This window comes from Aythya fuligula, chromosome 8, assembly GCF_009819795.1.
Source record: "Aythya fuligula isolate bAytFul2 chromosome 8, bAytFul2.pri, whole genome shotgun sequence".
NCBI lineage: Eukaryota > Metazoa > Chordata > Aves > Anseriformes > Anatidae > Aythya > Aythya fuligula.
In genome coordinates, this window is record NC_045566.1 from 22906941 (window position 1) to 22926978 (window position 20038).

The 20038-nt window shown below is 52.8% G+C and overlaps 2 protein-coding genes across 2 annotated transcripts; one reads left to right on the top strand and one right to left on the bottom strand.

The window, feature by feature from the left end:
* Positions 1-1338: 1338 nt before the first annotated feature.
* TADA1 (transcriptional adaptor 1) lies at positions 1339-14173 on the bottom strand. Its single transcript, XM_032191807.1, has 8 exons — positions 14100-14173; positions 13936-14027; positions 13664-13729; positions 7940-8037; positions 4878-5087; positions 3770-3921; positions 2665-2827; positions 1339-1780 (listed from the first exon to the last, which is right to left on the bottom strand). Exons 1-8 carry the CDS (start codon positions 14171-14173, stop codon positions 1628-1630), a joined length of 1008 nt encoding a protein of 335 aa, XP_032047698.1. The 3' UTR covers positions 1339-1627.
* A 72-nt stretch (positions 14174-14245) lies between these two features.
* On the top strand, positions 14246-19957 carry PRDX6 (peroxiredoxin 6). Its single transcript, XM_032192175.1, has 5 exons — positions 14246-14469; positions 14579-14735; positions 18156-18302; positions 18811-18957; positions 19320-19957. The coding sequence occupies exons 1-5, from the start codon at positions 14378-14380 to the stop codon at positions 19449-19451; spliced, it is 675 nt and encodes a 224-aa protein (XP_032048066.1). The 5' UTR covers positions 14246-14377; the 3' UTR covers positions 19452-19957.
* Positions 19958-20038: the final 81 nt, after the last annotated feature.

The window sequence follows — 20038 nt, forward strand, 5'->3', positions numbered from 1 at the left end:
AGATTGAGCCCTTAAATAAAAAATAGCAGTTGGGAGCAGGGGGGCAGAAGAAGCCTTCATTCTCCACCCTCCCGTTACCCTCTTGCTTAACTCCACACAGCCATAACTCAAGAAAAGTGACCTGAGTATACAGCTGCTCTCATCCTGCCAGGCCCTGCTGTGGTTCTTTGCTGTTGCCTTTCCCAGCTTCCATAGTCCTCAAGTGGTCTTCTCACGACAGGAGCCACTGATATCTGTGTAGGCAGAGCAAAAGGCTGTGCCGAGCTCCACAGCAAATCCCTCGAAACAACGCAGCAACAGCTGCACAGCTCCTGGCAACCCTGGCCCAACAAAAAGTCACATGGGTCATGAAAAAATTATAAAAGGATAACTGAGAAGAAACGTCAGGGGCAGGCACGCTCCTCAGTTCTCAGGGTTGCAGTAAAGAAAAACTGCATAGGAAAAGGGAAAGATTACAGCTCTCCCATCCAAATACTTCCCAGGGGAAAATAAGAAGGGAGTGGAGGCAATCACAAGCTTCCTTTCATAATCTTCCAGAGGAAGCAGCATCAGTTCCACTGTCTGAACGGCACAACAGGGACAAAGAACCAAGGCATCCAAGGTACCTGCATAGCTGTGGTTAAGACAGGTAACAAATTAATTTGTAATGTGAAAATGCTTAACATGTCTTAAGAAGCCTGTTCCCTTCAGCATCTGAGGAGCACCCAGCTGACTCAGGAAGATGGTGATGCACCTGAAACACCACAGGTGAATTTCCTCTTCTACGTGCTGATCTGACCTGCTCCCCAGCAAAATTAAGAGTGAAATTGCTGTCCCACCTCAGGATGATCACCCCTTGCTGGGGTGGCTAAATCATCAGCTGTCCTGACAGACAGGGAACACCTCTTGTCACAGGTCCAGAGAACTCTTAAAACATTTGAACACCACTACTCCAGGACAGGGACGGGACAAGGACTAGACTGACAGGAGAAGCATTACTCACAACCTTGGTTTTACTGCATATTTGATAACTGGTGAGATCCCCGGAACAGCCAGCGTGCACCTTTCATGTTTTGTGATGCAGAACAGTTCTACGAGACAGACCAGAGAAGACTTTCCCTTTTCACCCTGTTTATGTGGAGTTTCTAATCAGAAGTCCCCCGGTATAAGAGAGCTAATGTCACCTTACACTATTCCCACCTTCGGTTCCCAACAGCCCGCCCTGTTCCCACTTGAATGGAACAGATCCCACCAGCTGCAACAGAAGTCAGACTGGGCTCCTGGAGACAGAGCTCAGAAGGGAAGGTGAGGAGACAGGTACGTCATGCTCCCAAAGAACACACACACACCTCCTTTAACACCAACTCTTTTCACCCTCATGTTTATTTTTCTTTATATTAAAAAAAAAAAGTCTTTGCAAACAAGTCTCTTGTTCCTCCTTTCCAATTCAGTGGGATTGCTGCAAGCACTCCATGGCACACGACTCTTGGGAAGCAGAGAAAGTGCACCACAACTCCGTAATATTTCCATAGGAAAAGCTGACTCATAACTTACATCTTCCTCGAAATGCCGACACAGGTTTGTCAGAAGCAGCCCAGTGTCAATCCAAGGAGCAGCACTGGAGCCACCTGAGCTTGGCTCCGTGGCTCTAGCAGAGCAGGAGGCCCTCCTTTGCTGCCAGGCGCTGGCGATGGATTTTATCCTGCTGCAGCTCCTCATGGTTTGGATGCCAGAGTTTCATGACAATTCTCTCAATGTTTAGGGCGTAGACAGTGTGTGCTGGAATAACTTCTTTGTGTACCTAGAGGTAAGGTCAAAAACACGTTTCATGCTCGTTTCCCCATGGAGAACCTGTGTCTGACAGGATGAGCAGAGCCAGCCCTGCAGGGCAGGAGCACAAGGAGAGCTCCAAGTTGTCAGCACTGGCACACCAGCCAGCACAGAACTGCTGCCTGTTACACCACTTTCTAAGGAAGTCATTATTTTGATCCAAAACCATAAAAAAAAACATTTTGTCTGACCAAACACAGCACAAACGCTTGACTACAGCACGTATTATGAACACTCTGCCTCCACAGCCTTGAGATAAAAATCTCCAGGCCTTTTCACAACAGCAGAGATCAAGGAGGGACAGAGGGGGTGGAATTTCTCAGAGCTAGCTTTAGACATTCTAATTAGCCTGAATGCAAAAGAGAGGGGCCCACAGCCAGGCGTCTCCAGGGGAAGATGCATCCAGCCCACCTCAGACACCTCCACAGCGTCGGGGTGGTCACCGCAGCAGCCTGCGTGCCAGGACCCCAGTATTCCTCTAAGCACCCAGGCAGAAGATGAAGAGGAAAAAGGGACGTGCCAGACAAGTCATTCAGGGCACTCCTATCAAAACCTCAGTCTAACTCAGTTCTGATACGATCGCTGCAGTCTTGCTGCAGAGGAAGAGTTCTTATGTAGAGACAGGGATTTCCTCAGCAGCCCTCTCTGATCTAGGGGGGCAGAACAGGCCTGAGACCACAAGTTGACTGTCAGCTGCTCCCTACTAGCAGGAGCAAGACAAAGCCAAATAATTGTAAATTTGTGAGGGACAGAAGCAAACAGACAGGAGGAGATGAAATCAAATCCCTCTCCATGCATGTAAACTAAAATTGAGTGGTGGGTGGTACACAGGACAGTGTAGGGTGAAGAGCTTACCTGTAATGCCTCAAAAAGGTCATACATGTTCACAGGAGGGAGGGATGCTGGCAAGGTGTCCCCAGAGCATGCCAGGAGTAGCGCTGCCTGCTGCTCAGCATCATCAGGTGGGGGCTGCGGAGCTAGACTCTGACCAGCAGAAGGTGTCACAGAGGTTGGAGGGCTGTACAGAGAGCAGGCAGGAAAGCCTTTCAGTCAAGGGAACAGCACTAGTTTGGGAAGAAACCCAAATGCTGGGTCAAGCTCCTGCTGTTTTTCTGTACTTGCTGATTTAGCCCTTGTGTATATGAAATTCTATTATCTGTAATTAAAACCTGTGAAATTCCAGTTTAATAAAAAACAATGGAAACTGATCCTCAGCATACTTCAGACCTGCTTTATAACTAATTGCCATTTGGTAGCTTTTGTTATTCACAACCAAGAGTTTCCACCCAGTCTAAGACTTGATGGCACTCAAAACATTAAACTGAAAGAGCATAGCTGGAAGGCAGAGTTGTTTGGACTAGACTGCATTTATAGTGCTATAACCAAATTTTAAAACACCCACGACCTCCTGTCAACTGCTAGAAGCTTTGCCATAGACAAACACAACTTCGTGTACACACACACTGCCAGACACAGCACGAGCTGTTCAACACTTTGGAAACCAAGATGACTCCGGAGCTCTAGTGACCAGAAAGCCCTGCAAAGGAATCGTTAATACATTTATACATTTGGACACAGGTCCTCATCTACATCTCATGGCACAATGGTGGTGTCCCAACAAAGGCTGGGCTCTTCTGCCCACGGGCAGTTGTCCCGAGAACTCGCTCCTGTACCGCTCACTACAAGCAATAATTAATAAGAATACTCAGAAGGCAAAGGGTCGCCTTGACAAGCCAGTAAGATGGGCACAGACAAGGAGGAGAGACCTACCACTGCCCTCAACTTTGCTGCTGAAAAATCCCCACATCCTTCCTCCCTGTTCAGCAGCACAGCCCTGCTACTTTCATTGTGCGTGAAAGCTGAACACCATTATTAACAGATTCCATTAAGTAAGAGAAACCAAACAGAGTAACTTCAGCAAACTACATTTGAGATTAACCACGTGCTGAGAACTCCTTACCTTTCAATTAAGTTGTTATAAGCAACAACACTGTTCTTCAGATATGGCTGAGGGTTAACATTGCTCCCAAAGGCGTATTTGAAGTGGCCATCTCTCAGGCGGTAGGCTTTCCGCCGGGATATTACAGAGGTCAGGATATCCTTAAGATGGTTCTGCAATGAAAAACCATTGTGGTATTATGGTCACACGTGCTGGGTTGTTCATCCGAGCAAGTTATGGCTATAAGAAGCACAACACCAACAGACAAGACAGCAGCAGCGCTGCTGTGACCACAGGGACGTAAAGACACGAGGGGAACGAGATCTGGAACTCGGACAGGCCGCAGCATTTCTCTCTCAACCACCTGACAGAGCTGGACACAGAGAACATGGCATTGCATGCGAGTACTGTATGAAAGTACAGCTCACAGACTAATGTGATGCGCAGCTTCAAATGTCACAAGGAGGTTTCTTAAATGCTAGGGAATTCCCAGCCCCGATCCCTTTCACAAGTTAAGAGGTCTTACAATTCACATTAAACAATTACTTGCACTGAAATACCAGCTCTAAAACTAGAGCGAACGGTCAGCCACTTCACAAATTTGGCCTCACTCCCACACGGGGAACTCAGGGTGACCTCTGGATCATGACTTGGAGAGACCATCCATACAGAGCTCCGAGTAACAGCTCCAAGTAATGCTTGGATCTGACCAGATGTTGGGTAATGTGCCACTGAGGCCAAGAACTTCATCTGCAGCTACTATCTGGTCTGCTGCTTCCACGCCAGTTATGTGCATCTGTAGCTTTATCCAGCTCTTTAAAATGGTGCCACTCCATCACTGTTTGTGCGTGACAGGAGCAGCACTTACCAAACCAGCTACTTGAGCATACTTGAGTTCTTCATACACAAGTACTTTGTAATTAATGCCTGCAGGCACAAACCCAAGGCTTCACATCTCAGATGCACAAACCCAGAAGCCCTTTGCTTCTGATTTGACTCCTCCCAAGGCAACGGGGCAGTTGGAGAAGTAGGTTTCCTCCCTCCAGTGAGGGAGGCCACCCCGTACTGCGCACAGAGCCTTTTGCTGCTGGCAGAAGGGGAACACCACTGCTGGCCGGCCCCGTCTCACCTCCACAGCATAAACGACTGCTGTCACTGCCTCCTCCGTGACATTGTCTAGCCCGTGCTCGTAAGCAGTTACGATCATCCTTCCTTCCAGCTGGCCACGTGTAGGAAGCATCATGGTATGGGAACACAGCTTCAGGTCGTCATCCTCCTGAGGATCTTTTGCCACAAACTGCTGGGCTCCAGACAGCGGGTTCTGAGGCTGGAACCGGTGCTGGGATGAACACAAAATTAGAGCGTAAGAACATACAGCCTTGGTCAGAGCCTTTGGCTCATCTAGCCAAACATTACTTCTCCAACTGGAGAGCCAACACCTATAGAACATATCACAGGAAAAGTGATATCCCTGCTTCCACCCCCAGGATAGTCTTCCAACTCTCAATGATTTGGGAGTGAAGAAATTTAAGCTGGTGTTGATATCCTTTTATTTAACAGCCCATGAGCTTGTTTCGCAGCGCCCTGAACCTCCTATACTTCAGGTATCCACATCCTGCAGCAAGAAATTCTACAGCCTAAGAAGCTGTGCCACGAGTCGCCTACTCTGGTTTGCTCTGTACTTCCCACCTGCTACATTCATTTAGTTTTCCTGCAGTTCTCAAATGCGGTCACTGTCCCTTTTATCTCTTCACACTGCTCAGGCCAGTGATGATGTTAGTGGACTTTCACATCTTTCAGTCACTTCCTTCTATGCCGAGGAGTTCTCAGCTACTTAGTCATTTCTTGTGCAGAAGCCTTCTGCTAGTAGCTAAAAATACACCCGTATCGTTTAGCAACTGTAGTTTCCTACCAAGACAAAAGACGGTTATCCTGAGCTTGGGTGATTCTTACATTTCAATCGAGAATAAGGATTTAAGTGCAACAGCTCAGCCAAATTTCAGGTCTGGATTTTGTACGCTGGTCCCCGCGTGCGCTTTCAGTACCCTAAGCAGAGCTGTGCTGCTGAGCAGCCGCTGTTTGCGTGGATTACGGCTACTTTTGAGAACTGAGTCAGTTATTTAGGGACAAAAACATCACAGAACTTGAATCCATACCCAAAAGTAGCACATTTCCCAGCCTTTACGCATTCCAGCACAATTCCCTCACTGTGCTTGTGCCTCTGAGTACTCGTGGTGGTGCCTGTGAAGTCTCAGTCCCCAGGCAGACAGTGAGGCAGCGGACAGAAGCCACTGATCTTTGGACCCAGACATATGCTTGGCCCAGCCCTAAAAATGCAAGGGAACTACACGACCCTGACTCATCCACCATGTGCTCCCAGAACTCCTGCCTTCCCGCTCTCTGCAACAGATCGGGTGGCTCGGGAATAAACACTGCCATGAGGCATCATGACAAACGCATGCTTGACATATAAACAATGAACATACAGCGAAGTGGAGTTTTCACATCTTGGTTTCAGGCGAGGAAAGGGGGCCTGCTTTATTCAAAGGACAGTGTGGCATTTAACTCAAAGTGAAAAACCAATCCACCCACCAGTGATGCGAAAGCAGGTTTCCCTCACAGTAATTTGGAAGACTTAAGCTTTCATTACAGGAAAGCTGCGTGCCTGGAAAAAAAAGCCTTCCAAGTGTAAGCAACTCTAAGAGGAATGCGGTTTGGGAAACCAGAAGCCAATTGGGACAAACTTGTGGCCATTCCCATAGCTGTTGTTCTGCCCAGCAAGGTCATGACAGTAAATATCGAGGCACTTCTGTGTTCACACAACTCAGGCACTCCACTAGCAAGACACAGCCTTGTTAACCTGCACTTTTATTGACTATTTACTATCAAACACTCCAGGAACACTTGTATAAACACGTGGCAGAAACACGGGGTGTTCAAGCAAACCGAACTGCGAGACTTTCACTGTACCACAACTCGCTTATCAAACTCTCCTCTGCTTGCTACTGAAAAGCTTCGATGAAGTTTTAAAACAAGGAGGTAACACGAGCCGCCATCACAATTCAGGTCATTCCTGTGAGAAATGCAAACTATTTTAGCAGCATCTAAATATAACGAGCCTTCAGCTGGACTCACAGCCCTCTGAAGCCCCAGTCTCTAAAGCACACTGTCTAGCAGCCTGCTGTGCACTTTCCCTCAGCCAAGCAAGCGTCTCACACTTGTTAGAGGTTTTGTGTGCCCACCTTTCTCCCCTACCCCCACCTACGCAGCTTTGTCTTCTGCACCAGCTCTGGCATTCATCTAACCACAAGGAACGCCGGTCCAGCTGAGTAAGTCAGCAAGAAAAACCTGGGATTTTTTTTCGGTTGATTTGGGGTTTTTTGCTTGGTTAATTTTCTGCCTCGTCAGAGAACTGACCTGGATCAATATGTGGTCAGACACTTGACTAAGCTGGCTCGGAGGCAGACGCTCTACCTTTAAATAACACATGAATGCCATTTCAACTTCCCAACCAAACCCACCCACGAGAGCAAGCGCCCCATCCTGACCCTCCTTCACACTGAGCTGGCAGCGCGGAACAGGCACGTGAGGGCACCACGTGCACAGAGCCTCTGCTGCAAAACAAACTGGATCTCGTGCGTTCGTCTGTCACCCACCAGAACGCGGCACCTGGCTTAGAACTGAAAACTCCTCGTGATTACACAAAGCATTCCGCCAAAGGCACATTGCCTAACCACTCAGGCCACAAAGAGCCCTGGGGAGGGGGCTCAGACCACCAGGGAAGCCTGCCCGAGAATAAATACAAAGTCAGGTTTGCTTCTGTTTAGCAGATGCGTGAAGTGAAGGCGATATTACAGAGAAGGGGAAAGATGAATGCATGAAAGACACGGCCGAGTGCTAGTGCAGTGACCACAGAGCTAGTCGCTCTGCTGGTTTCTGGAATACAACAAGCTCGTGCAGCTTTGACATTTAGGGGCTCTCCAAGGTCTAACAAAGTCAGCCACGCTGTACCCTTTCTCCCAAGAGGCTCCCACAGGAGAGGCAGCAGCCACTACCTGCCAGCTCCTGCAGCACAGACCACGTGTGATGTGCTCCCATCATCCCGGGGCGGAACAAAACCTACACGCTGCGCAGAGCAGCTCACCTGACAGCACTTCAGGCAGCCGAGGCCATCTGAGCACTGACACTTACATCAAACTTCTGTCGAACTGAAGAAATCTTCTTCTTTCCTTTGGGCTTTCCAGGTTTAGTTGCAGAGCCACCTGGCCACGGCAGAGATCCAGCACCTTCTACAAAATGAGAAGAAAAAAAATCTTGACAGGCATCACTGCTTTAGAGCCAGAGTAATGCTGCCCGTGCAGAAAAGCCTTAACATTTGGCCCCCAGCTAAGCCTCAACCCAAGTCCAACAGCCACAAGCCAGAAGAAGTAATTCTTGTGAGAGTTTTCTTTTGGCAAGCGCCCCCTCCCTTTGGCAGCCCCTTTTCAGCCCCACTCGCTGCAGCTGTGGGCTGTATCCCTCACATCCTCACCGCTGGCTGCACCATAACACAGAACCCACAGCCACAACCCAAAGTCAGGAGTGTGTTGGGAAGCACACTCGTGGCAGCCTTTCCTTCATCAGCCCCTTGCCAGCCCGACTTGCTCACCACCTGTTACTTAAAGCAGAAATTTCTGGCCACACACCACAGAAACCAACGGTGGAAGGAGAGATGAGCACAGGCTCCAAGAAAAGCCACACTGCAGGACCGAGCCGTGAGCTCCACCAGGAAGGTGGCACGGGGCTGCCCAGAGCTCCACCACCAGCTCTGGCCGCAAGCTGGATGCTTCTGGTCAGCACCTGACCCCTGCACCTGCCCTTACAGTTTTTTCTCAACTTTAGCAAGCTTTGCTTCAGGCACTAGTTAGGTGTTGAGGTCGGTTGTTCACCTTACACTGAAGGGGAAAGGAGAGGGGGAAAGAACTGCAAAGGCTGCTGAGGCCAGGAACCAGCGACACCTGTGTGAACAGTGCAAGCAGCTGTGGACAGGACAGAGCGAGCAGCACCCCAGCTAATTAAGCCTAACAGAAGGGCCCCGTGTGCTGTTGGGCAGCTAAAACACCTCCCGAAAGGCCAGCCCGGCTGCTTCCCTACATCCAGGCTCACAGCACCCATGCACAGCTCCTCAGCACAGCGCCGGGCCGGGTTCGCTCGCTGAGAGCCACCAAGGAGCGCTCCCCGCAGCCTCGGGTCTGGACAGCCCCCTGGTGGCTACAGAGGCAGCCTCTGCTTCACGGCTCTGGGTTCAGCACAGAGAACAGCACCGGTTTTATTTGCTGTTATCAGGGATTTGTCAATATAATTACACCACAGTTTATGGGGAACGAGGCTACTGGAAGCCCTCGGTCACGCGTCGCTTCACGTGCATCACGGCAGCAGTTCCTGACAAAGGGCTTTAAGGATCAGGCTAAAGCAGAGGAATCAGATGAAGTTTATGAAGTTTTAACTGTTAAAAAGAGGTTAGAAGCAACCCATGCATAGGGATGGCATTTTCTATTTAAAAAGGTTACTACAAAGTTTCCCCCACAGCCTATCAGGGAGCTGAAAGCCAGCAGCCAGTTACAGGGCAGGGCAATACGTAGGCATTCTCCAGAAATCAAAGCTCGTGTCGCTGTTCATCGCTGCAACACTGCACCAGAGACCCTAACGAGGGGATGTGAGAAAACGCCACGGACAAGCACATCAAGGATCTCTCCTGCCCTTCAGAGAAGTCTCAGGACTTGCACTGTAGGATCTACCAAAGATATTGCTTCTGCTCTCACAAGATGTTCTGCCCTTTAGAGACAAGTTGTTTTTTCCCCTCCTCCTCTCGTCCACAAGCAGAGCAGACCCCTCAGGCAGGAAGGGAGGGCTAGGTGCGTCCAGGACAGACATTTTAAAGCTTCCAACAAAAAACAAATCTCTACTTTGTGAGCTTACCCCACTTCACAGCCCTTCCTCCTTGCCAGGAGCCTCGTGCAGCCCTTTTGCAGCCTCACATACCAAAGCATCCTCAGCTAACTGTGCCACTGGAGGGCAGAGGGAAAGAGAGACAAAAACAGCAAATAACCTTCTGCCTGACAACATACTACAGGCTAATAGGTTACGGCAGAGGCCAAACTTTAAAAATGCCGTTTTAAAAAAAAAAGAAACGAGTAAGTTTTAAACTAAACAGCTACTGAATTCAGTCCCTGGCAGTAGGCCTGGAAGATGCATCTTAGTGGACTCGCAGCCTGTAACAGAAGCTTGGCCAGACTCAGAACAAACAGGTGACGTACCGTTACCTATGCCCCCATTATAAAGAGCCTAGGGCAAAAATCTTTTTTGTCTCCTTTGCTAGTTTTTCATATCAACAAGCCCAACTAGCACTAAATGAAGACAGCAAAAATTCCCTCCAGTGTTCTAAGAAACCCGGTATATGCTTTCCTGGCCACAAATGACAAGGCTGGGTTGGCTCAGGCATGAAATTTCAGAGGTGTTAGCAATTTTTTTTTTTTTTATTTATTTAATCTCGATAGCAGGAAAATTAATGTTAGCAAGCCATGCCAACAACTGCTGATAAGCCTTCAAAGATAAGGAACAGATAAGAATGTTTTTCTCCGATTTGCCTCGTCTCTCTTCTCGGCACCCAGAGCACCAGACAGTGGAGGCAGCTTACGTCAGGTTTTCCTGACGTGCTGCACCAGGACAGGAAGAAAGGACCAAGACAAAGCCACGAGAGAGAAGAGCAGGCAGAAAATGTGTTCCCCATTTCACAGCCCCCATTCATTTGATTTTCTTTTTTTTTTTTTTTTTTAAATGTGTGTTTGTTTGTTTTTTAATTTTTAATCTTGCAAGGTCAGGGGCTGGGCCAAGTGCCAAGCACGTCCCTGTGGTTACAGCTCACGCTCCCGTTTTCTTCCTTCTCCTCCCTTTTCAGCTCTCTGGACCATGAGCAAGCCGAAGCTATCCCTCAGGAGTGGCAGCCCTTCAAGCACAGCCCGGGGCAACCCTGGGGTAATGACAGGTTGCTGCTACCCTGGCAAGAGGCCTAGTTCTCTAACCCATCTCTTTGTCAGCTCAGTACTGCTATGAATTAAATTACATCCTTACATCATTAACTCGAGTGCTTGCAACTGTCTGTGCCTTACTCTGTTAACGTTTAGCTAAGAAATGAGGTAACAGTTCGAGTGAGATTAACTCCAGGGCCCTGCTTGTGTTCACCCAGCCAACAAGGCGGGCTTAGCGAGCAAGTCCACGTGAGGTTAGGAAAGGCTTTGGACTGGGTTTCCTCGACAGAATTTCTTTGGGGAAGACAGACAAGCAGAAAAGCCCTTCTGAACAGAAAACGGAGGCAAAGCAGTCTCCCACACCGCTCAGGTTGGCACTGCCAACCTCAAACCAACCTACAGGTGCTTTCTGGTGGTTTAGAGAGCGTGTTTTGGGCCGTTCCTCTCCCTCTCCAGGTACATTCCCGGCCCTGTTACAGCTGGGTGCCACTCAGGTATTTAAGGGAACCTTCCCAAAGGGTGCTGCTGGATGAAACATCACCACCTGCTTTTAAGGCCAACAAGTCAGACTTAGGATCCTGCTGCATCCTCAGGGGGAGCTGAGCAGAAATGACAGAAACGGGTCATGCTTCACATCCAGACAGCCACAAACCTTCCTCCCACTCCACCAAGTCCCAAACATCCACAGGGTGCTGAAGTGGGACTTGGAGGTCGCACAACCAGGAGCCTAGCCAGGTGGAAGGGGAAAGTGTTCCCACAAAGGGCTACGGTCACCCAGTGCTCACCAAGCCCAGGTGGAAACAATAATAAGGCAAAATTTGGATCAGGTGTGCTTGTTTGCATGGCTCAACTCGTTTCTCTCCTTCAGAACAGCTCCTGCAAGGTTTCCCGTTCCAAATGGGAGTCACACAAACCTGAAACGCGAGCCACATGACTTATATTTTTAAACACGAGGTAGTATTTTAAAGATGTTTATCCCCCCCTCGTCCCTCCCACATGAAGGTGGGAAGTACGCTTGCTTGTACTTGTCTCCATAAATCATAAACACCTTGTACCAAGAGGCAGGGTACAGATAAGAGCCCGTTACCTCTCCATTCTTGCACAGAAAAAAAATAAGTGTCAGACTGGCAGCTAGGGGGAGAGCAGTAAATCCAGGTGCAACATCTCTCGTTCTGTTTGTGCTGCCCCTCCCTGGGTTTGCAGGTACAGCAGCACGCAGCAGGCTGGCCCACGAAACACCCGTGGGACATCTGCCGGTGGCCCAGGCTGAGACGTCTCAGCACCGGGCAGCCCCAAAGTTCCTGGAAGAGTCTGCATCGCCCTGAGCTGAGCCACACAAACCCTACAAGGGACACAGCGTTACCTGCAGGGTGCTGAGGCAAGCTTTTAAGAGCACACGCGATCAGTTTTTCAAGTCGACCTACGCAGATCTGTGCAGTCCAGGGACAAGAGGAAAAGTCCCTGCAGGGCCTTGAAATTTAAAGGTATTAAGGTAGGAAGCAATAATGAGCATAAGGAAGGTGCCTGTGGAGGACGAGCCCCAGCACAAAGCAGCAAGACACTTGTAACCTGTTCCTGAGCAGCCTGGAGAAGGCAGGTAACAAGTCTGAGCTCTTCAAGTCTATAAAGACCGGCTGCAAAAGGGCTGCATGGGACTACGTGACTGGATAAAGCAACGGAGGTCAGTTAGCCACAGAGGCGCACGAAGGAACAAACATCAGCCCAGCACACATAAAAACAACCAAACACCAGCCAGAAGCAGCACTGCTCCACCCTCACACCCAGCTGAAGTGTTCCCAACCCATAAATAGGGTCAGCAGTTCTCCCTGCCCCGTCCCCACCTAGTTTAGACTCTGTACTTCAGGTGGTGTGCACAGGGGAAGCGTGCTCTCATCCCGTATTTTATAACCCCACTGCAAGCAGTGAGGCCAAAGCAAGGAGCAGCACGACTCAGCCTCGTGGTATTTTCATCTCACGAATTCCACAAGTGCAGGCAGCCAGAAGGGATGGGCCTGGGCCTCAGGAAAAGGTGCTGAGAACTCGAGAGGAAACAAAGCAAGGCTTGTTTCTTTCCATTGGGGGTGGTGGGAGGGCAGTGGCGTTTTATTAGCCCAGCTGGTGTAGCTGAGGACCAGCTGTGTCAAAAAGCTGTCACTTTTACATTATTTTTTCTTCCTCCAGCTGCCTCAGGTACTCTACCAACAGGTATTCGCTCACTTCAAGAAGCTGCTCTCAGATCCTAGCTCACCCACAGCTGCTACGAGCTCCCTCCCTTACCACACGGCAGTTTCACATCTTAAATTGCAGCTCAATTGTCCTTCCTATCAGATCTCTAGACTGAGCGCCCTTTTGAAGGCCACAAAAATTAGCTTATTGCTCTGACAACAGCCACTCCAAGTGCTTACAGAGCTAAAAAAGTTACACAGCATGGCTGCAGAGGTTGCGTTAATTGACCACAGCTCAATTAAGACTGGGGTAAGCATTCACAGTAAGCATTTTTCTATCAGATCTATCCTTGATTTCAGGACCAGTCAGGAAAATCCAGCTCCCTCGGATGCTGACCCCGAGAGGGAGGGGAACAGACAGGCAGCAGGGAGCTCAGAGGAGGCAGGAAGCCAGGCAGAGCACTGACAGCGCAGCGCCTCCCCTCAGCACACAGCCTGACAGACAGACAGCCGAGAAACCAAACCACCCGACCACAGACAGCAGGCCAGGCCGCCAGCCAGCACGTTAGGGTTGTTTTGTTTTTTAATAAAAGTGTCTCTGCTGAAACCTGGATCGCTACCTGGCTGCTTTTTTAGATCTGTGACAAAAAAAACACGAACATTAAGGCTGAGAAAAGCAGAGCACACCCAGGTGCTAACACCCTGCAGCCCGGTTACCTCTGGCGGAGCTCTGTGGGACTCACCTGGCGCGGACACCAAGATCTGGCAGCGGGTGAGGATGGCCAGGAGGAAATCGTTGTGGGAGTGCACTGCGTGGGGACAGACACAGCCCATCAGTAACACACCCGTGTGTGAGGCACCCACCTGAGGCAGATTTGGGGCTGTTCTGCCTTATTCCCTTTAGGGGCTCAGCCACCAGGCCCCAAACTCCAGGCACAAACACCTCAGGGCTCTCGCTTTCCCCTCAGAGGTGATGGATGAGGGGGGTGCGGGGGGTGCCAGCCCCTTCCCTCACCGTTGTCCTGCGTGAGCAGCCGGCGGGCCTCCAGGTCGAACTCCTCCTTGCTGATCTTCTGCTTGAACCACAGCTTCAGGTTGGCCCAGTACCTGCGGGCACAGCAAGGCGGGTGTTAAAGGGGTTAAATGGGGAGGGTTTTGGGGGTCCTGGGCCGCACTCACTGCTTCACGTTCTCGCCCAGCGCCTCGCTCAGGCTCTTCTTGGCCGCCTCCAGCTCGCTGACGATGGCCGCCATGGCGCTGCCTCAGCGCCCGCCCGCCCGCCTCAGGGGGAGGGGGCGTGGCTCGCAAGCCACGCCCCCCGCTCCGAGCCCAGCCGAGCGGAGCCGAGCGGAGCCGAAGCGCCTCGGGTCGGGACCGGGAGCGGGACCGCGATCGGGAGCGGGATCCGGATTGGGATCGGGATTTGGATCGGGATCCGGATCGGTGCCGCCGCCGCCATGCCGGGGCTGCTGCTGGGCGACGAGGCGCCTAACTTCGAGGCGGACACGACGCAGGGCCGCATCCGCTTCCACGACTTCCTGGGCGACTCGTGAGCACCGGGACGGGTTTGGGATTGGGATTGGGATTAGGGATGGAGGGAGCGGGGCGGGGGGAGCCCGGTGCCCACCCCTCACGGCCCCGTGGCGCTGTGCCGGCAGCTGGGGCATCCTCTTCTCCCACCCGCGGGACTTCACGCCCGTCTGCACCACGGAGCTGGGCCGGGCGGCCAGGCTGGCGGCGGAGTTCAGCAAGCGCAACGTGAAGATGATCGCCCTCTCCATCGACAGCGTGCCCGACCACCTGGCCTGGAGCAAGGTACGGGGGCACCGGGGGCACCGGGGGCACCGGGGTGACCGGGGGGTAGCGGGGTGACCGGGGCTCCGGGAGGATGGGGTGTGCGCAAGCACTCGGTGCCTGGGTGGTTCAATGGGGCAGGAGGTGGCCAAAGGGGGTGTCGGGCAGGGGGGAGAAAGCAGGAGGTAGAAGGGCACGTTGAACATAAATCGGTGAGGGAGAGCGTGCACGAGCTAAAACCATCCCTAGAAAGCATAGGAAGCACGGTGCAGAAATAAGGAGCAGGACAGGTACCGATGGGAAACCTCAATCACAGCGGTGTGGGGTCAGGCAGCCTGGCTCCAGGTGACGGGGCGTGAAACAAGCTCTGGGAAGGGTAAAACCAGGGTTTGGCAACCCCCGGGTGAGCTACGTGCCTCCCTTCACTCTGGAAATGGGAAGGTGCTCGTGGTTTTTCCGGGAGTGAGGCACGCATGCAAATAAGGAGCGATAAAGGTGAGAATTTGCACAATCTGGCGTTATTTAGGGACTGAGTGGTTTCAGGAGCTGCCAAGTGGTGGTGTTGCTTAAACTGACCTCTGTACCTGGGTGGTGCACGGCCCTGGCCCACTGAACCTCGGAAGGGGCCGGGGACAAACAGCACACGAACCCCACAGCAGTGAGTGGGGTCTCTGTGCTGGAACCACCGGGCAGATCCCATTAAACGCAACCAAAAGTTCGGGTTGTGGTTCATAACACAGCCTCGTGTCCTGGTTTGTTGGAGCCCTCTGAAAAACTGTAGGGGTATTGCTAACTACCACGGAGACCCTAAATTTCCAGGAGGCTTTCAAATGAAAATCAGCGCTGAAAGGGAAGGCTCGGCTCTGCGGGGAGATGGGGGAAACACCAAATTGTGTCCAGGGAGGGAAGCAGCGAGCTTCCTGGAGGGTGTGCGGGATGTGGGGTGCTCAGCATAGCCAGAGAGCCTGCAGGAGGTGAGCAACGAGCTGCCTTTGCTGGTGCTCCAAAATGATTCAGCACAACCTCAGGTAAAACCAGGAAAAGTTGCAGAGCAGTTTCAGGGCGCCGGTGGGAATAGCACGTTTGGAAAAACAGCCCGAAAACCACAGAGAAAGTCAGAGGGCAGCAGCCTGAGCTGCAGGGAGCTTGCTGCCAGGCTGGGAGAGGCCTCAGAGACTCTGGTGTGGAAATTTCTCCTCTGCACCTGTTGAAAGAAAACCTGTGAGTGTCCTCCAGAGCAAAAGATCAGATTGGTGGGGATAAATCCACAGCAGGCTGCGGCCTTTTGTGCAGCCTGCGTTTGGAATTGCCCATCTCACAGACTACAGGAGAGCAATAAAAGGTGCAGAGGGGGAGCAAAGGTGGGGCAGGTTTTGTTCAGTGCCCAGCAACTGGGCCCCAGCTGGGTGGGAACAGGAGGAGAGTTCCCTGAACTGGGAGGGCAGCTGTTAGGAGCTGAGGCCGTAAATGTTCTGCCCAGCCCTGCAGCTTGGCCAGAGATAGCACGCCTCGGTGGCAGGTGCCTCTGGACAAAAGTGGTCTGTGTGAAGTGCTAGACTGAGATCTAGAAGCTGCATTTTCCTTCGCTAGGTCTTAGGAGTGTGAGGAACAAGCAAAACTTGGGGCAGTTGGATCTCTCTGTGCAGCATTCCCCCACGTTCCTGGGCTTTCTCTCTGGATGAAGCTCGTTTCATCCGGGGGAGCAAATGGGCAGGAAAAACGGCTGAAATTTCACGTGAAACGACAAAGAGACCTCTGCTTCCTCTGGTGCCAAGTTTCAGTGGGCAGACAGGGCCTGGAAAGTTGATAAGCGGGGCGGGACAGCTGGCCTGGCAGCAAAGAGCAGGGCTGTGGAGCGGAGCGGAGCCAGAGCTGCGGTGTCACTTTGCCCAGCTCTGCTTTCCCAGCCAAAGATGTCACGGCTCTTCTCAGCCACCCCCTAGCCACGACCCAGGGGCTTGCTCAAGGTCTCACAACGAGCCTGTGCCTCGGCCAGAGATCAGTCCTGCTCTCCTGGCTCCCCGGTCTGTGCACTGCTGCTCCGAGACCTGGCTGAAGGGAAATCCTGCTCCTTCAGCAGGATTAAAGATGGGATCTGCCTCGGCAGCTCCACATCTGGGGCATGTGGAGAGGTGGTTGGCTCCCGAGTGGTTGCCATAGGGCTGTCAGAGGAGGTTTCAGGCCCCTCTTTGATTGCTGCTGCCTTGGCCTGGGTGAGCGGGGTGGATAAATGGCGCTGATGCTGTCTGGTTTCGGCTTGGACTCTGGAAAGAAAGATGGTTTGTAGGGAAGTGAGTAAGTCGTGTGTTGTATTGCAAAACAGGGTGGGGGTTATGAAGCCGTTTTGTATGGAGATTTCCTGCAGCGTGAAGTTACGTGCGTTTTACCAGGAGTTACAGTCCGTGAGATTTGCATAGGGCTTCTCAGCTCTCTTCATCCCCACTCCAGAGAGAGGCGTGCATGGGAGTCACCGCCCAACTTCCCTGCACGGCCTCCTGCAGCTCCGCAGGGCCTTCAGAGACGGGCTGGCCTCCCGGCTCTGCTTTCACGAGGCAGCTCAGGAGCAGAACCCATCCCCTCCCATCTGCAGGCAGCCCAGCAGATGAACAGCCCCTTTCTGCAGCACACCACTGACTCACCAGGGCCTCGGGGCGAAAGCAAGCGGAGAGAAACACTTCAAAGGCAACATCCTGCCACGGGTGCATCACTTGACCTGCTTGCAGCATCCTGAGCAGCCAGGGCAGGGTTACAGCCCCTTACATCACCACCGTCAGCCTGGGGGTGCCAGCACAGGGCCTGCCTGCTCTCACTTACAGCAGGCTCTGAGCAGCGTTGGGCATTGCCTGGGGCAGCATTTCCAACTCTGCCCTCCCCACGTTCCTCCTCAGAGGGCCCCAGCCTGCTCCTCCACGCTTAAAACCCAGGGAAGAGAGGCTTGAATGTTCACAGCTGATCCTGCAAAGCAGCGGCGTGCTGGAGTCTGGTTTGTTCCCCTGTAGCATAAAGAGGACAGAAGGAACAGGCAGCTCTGTTCTGGGGCAGAAACCTTGGAATCAATTTGCTTTCACGCTGGCAGCTGCTCTGCTCGTGCTGCCCTGAGCAGGCTTTTCCCAGCCCTGCTGTGGCTCGGCACAACGCGTGCAGCTGGCACTGCAAGCTATAGAGATAACGCCAGTGTTTTGGCCAAATCCAGACTGGATTCAGAGATGGGCAGCAGACAGTTCCTGCGAGAAGCAGATAAGGTTAGGACTGGCACGGGGAGCAGCCTCACAAACTGGTCACAAGGGAGAGCATCCGTGGGAGCTGATGGTTTTCCCCGGGGTGAAAAAACAAAATGTTCCTTAAGCACAGTTAAAAAAAAAAAAATGTTCCTTAAAGAACACGGTGTGGTTCAGCCTCTGTCCCCCGTGCACGAGCATCTGAGTGGCTTTGTCTCCGCAGGACATCAATGCCTACAACGGGGAGCAGCCCGAGGAGACGCTCCCTTTCCCCATCATTGCTGATAAGAACCGGGAGCTCGCCGTCAAGCTGGGCATGCTGGACCCTGACGAGCGGGACAAGGACGGCATGCCCCTGACTGCTCGCGTGGTGAGTGCCCGGCCCGGCAGCTTTCTGTGCCCGGTGACCCCCCTCTGCAGGGCAGCGAGGTGGGGGCAGCTTACCCGCGTGGACGGGACCCTCTGGGGAGCTGGGCTGCCCTCCCGGCGCTGGGAGCAGGAGCTGTGCTGCGGGAAGAAGCTGGCGCAGCCCTGAACTGCTGGCAACAGCTCCGTCATGCTGCTGGCACCAGCTCGTCCTCGTGCCCATCCGGACGGAGAGGGAATATTAAGTCCTTGATCTGCTGGACTTTCCCTCTCCCCTCTGTGCCTGTGTTGAAAGGCCAGGGGGAAGAAATTTCAAGGATCAAAACAAGGCTGCGTTAGGAGGAGGAGCTCCCGGAGCAGACGCTGTGCTCCACATGCCTGGGAGTCGGTGTTTGCTCTAAGAGATGGCCACCCCTCCTGTCCAAGTCACACAGGACACAAATTTCCCAGATGCAGTAGGACAAACACCTTCTGCCTGGCCCCAGAGCCTGACTCTGCCTCCCTGTGCTCAGGTGTTCGTGTTCGGCCCGGATAAGAAGCTGAAGCTCTCCATCCTGTACCCGGCCACCACCGGGAGGAACTTCGACGAGATCCTGAGGGTGGTGGACTCCCTGCAGCTGACAGCTTACAAGAAGGTGGCTACCCCCGTGGACTGGAAGGTGAGGAGGGGAGCAGAGCTCAGCCAGGCCGTGTACGGACAGGGGATGCTGAGGTGCACCGAAACATCTGCCTGCTCCCCTCGGGGGTGACCGAGGGGTAGGGAGAGGTGCTGAGGCCCCGCAATACGAGCTGCAGGCTTAAGCAGCACGGAGATATAGCACTGCCCAAATTCCTGTTCCTCCCCGCAGGGAAGGGTTGGGCTGTGGGATCCCGTTGGATCAGAGGGTGCAGCTCTCCCTTTCCACACCACCCACGTTCCTGGCGTCTCTCCCAGGGCACATGCCTGGGGCTGAGCTTTTGGGGGGCAGCCGCATCCACCAGCGCCTCTGCTGCTCTCACGCCTCCCGTTTTCCCCCCCCAGCCCGGCGACAGCGTCATGGTTGTGCCCACCTTAGCTGACGAGGAGGCCAAGAAGCTGTTCCCAAAAGGAGTCTTCACGAAGGACCTGCCGTCGGGCAAGAAGTACCTGCGCTACACCCCGCAGCCCGAGTGAGCGGCCCTGGACGCAGCCGGCAGCGCTGCCCGTGCCCGGATCCGACGTCCCCAGCCCCGTGTGACACTCACTGACAGCCCGCCCCCATACTAAACCACCCCACGGCCCTCGTGTCCTATCCCACAGCCCCTCAAACTACAACCCCGGGTGTTTTCTTGCCTTGAATCAGCCCTGCCAGGAGAAGGTTAGCAGACTGGTGGCAGCTCCGCGGCTCACGCTGAGCTGCTCCTGAGCGGGATGGTGGCAGCAGCCAGGCCCCGAGGCACGTCCTGCTGGGCTCCTGTCTCCCAGCAGGTCGCTGAGGGTGCTCCAAGCTGCCATGTGCCTTTAGGAGCAGCCGTCACTAACCCTAACAACTGCGTTGGGTCCCCTCCGTAGGTGGAGGAGCTGCAGAACAAAAATCTCTCACTTACTGCTTTCTCATCTCCTGCTGAAAGCTGACCTGATTATTTTCAGCTTTTATGGAAGAGGGAATAGAGGGAATAAACTGGTCTTCAGGACTACGAGCGGTGTCCCTGGTCTGTTTTTGTTGGGGTTCACCCGAATGATTTTGCTTGCTGTGGCTGGGCTGCGCGCCCACGCTCCCG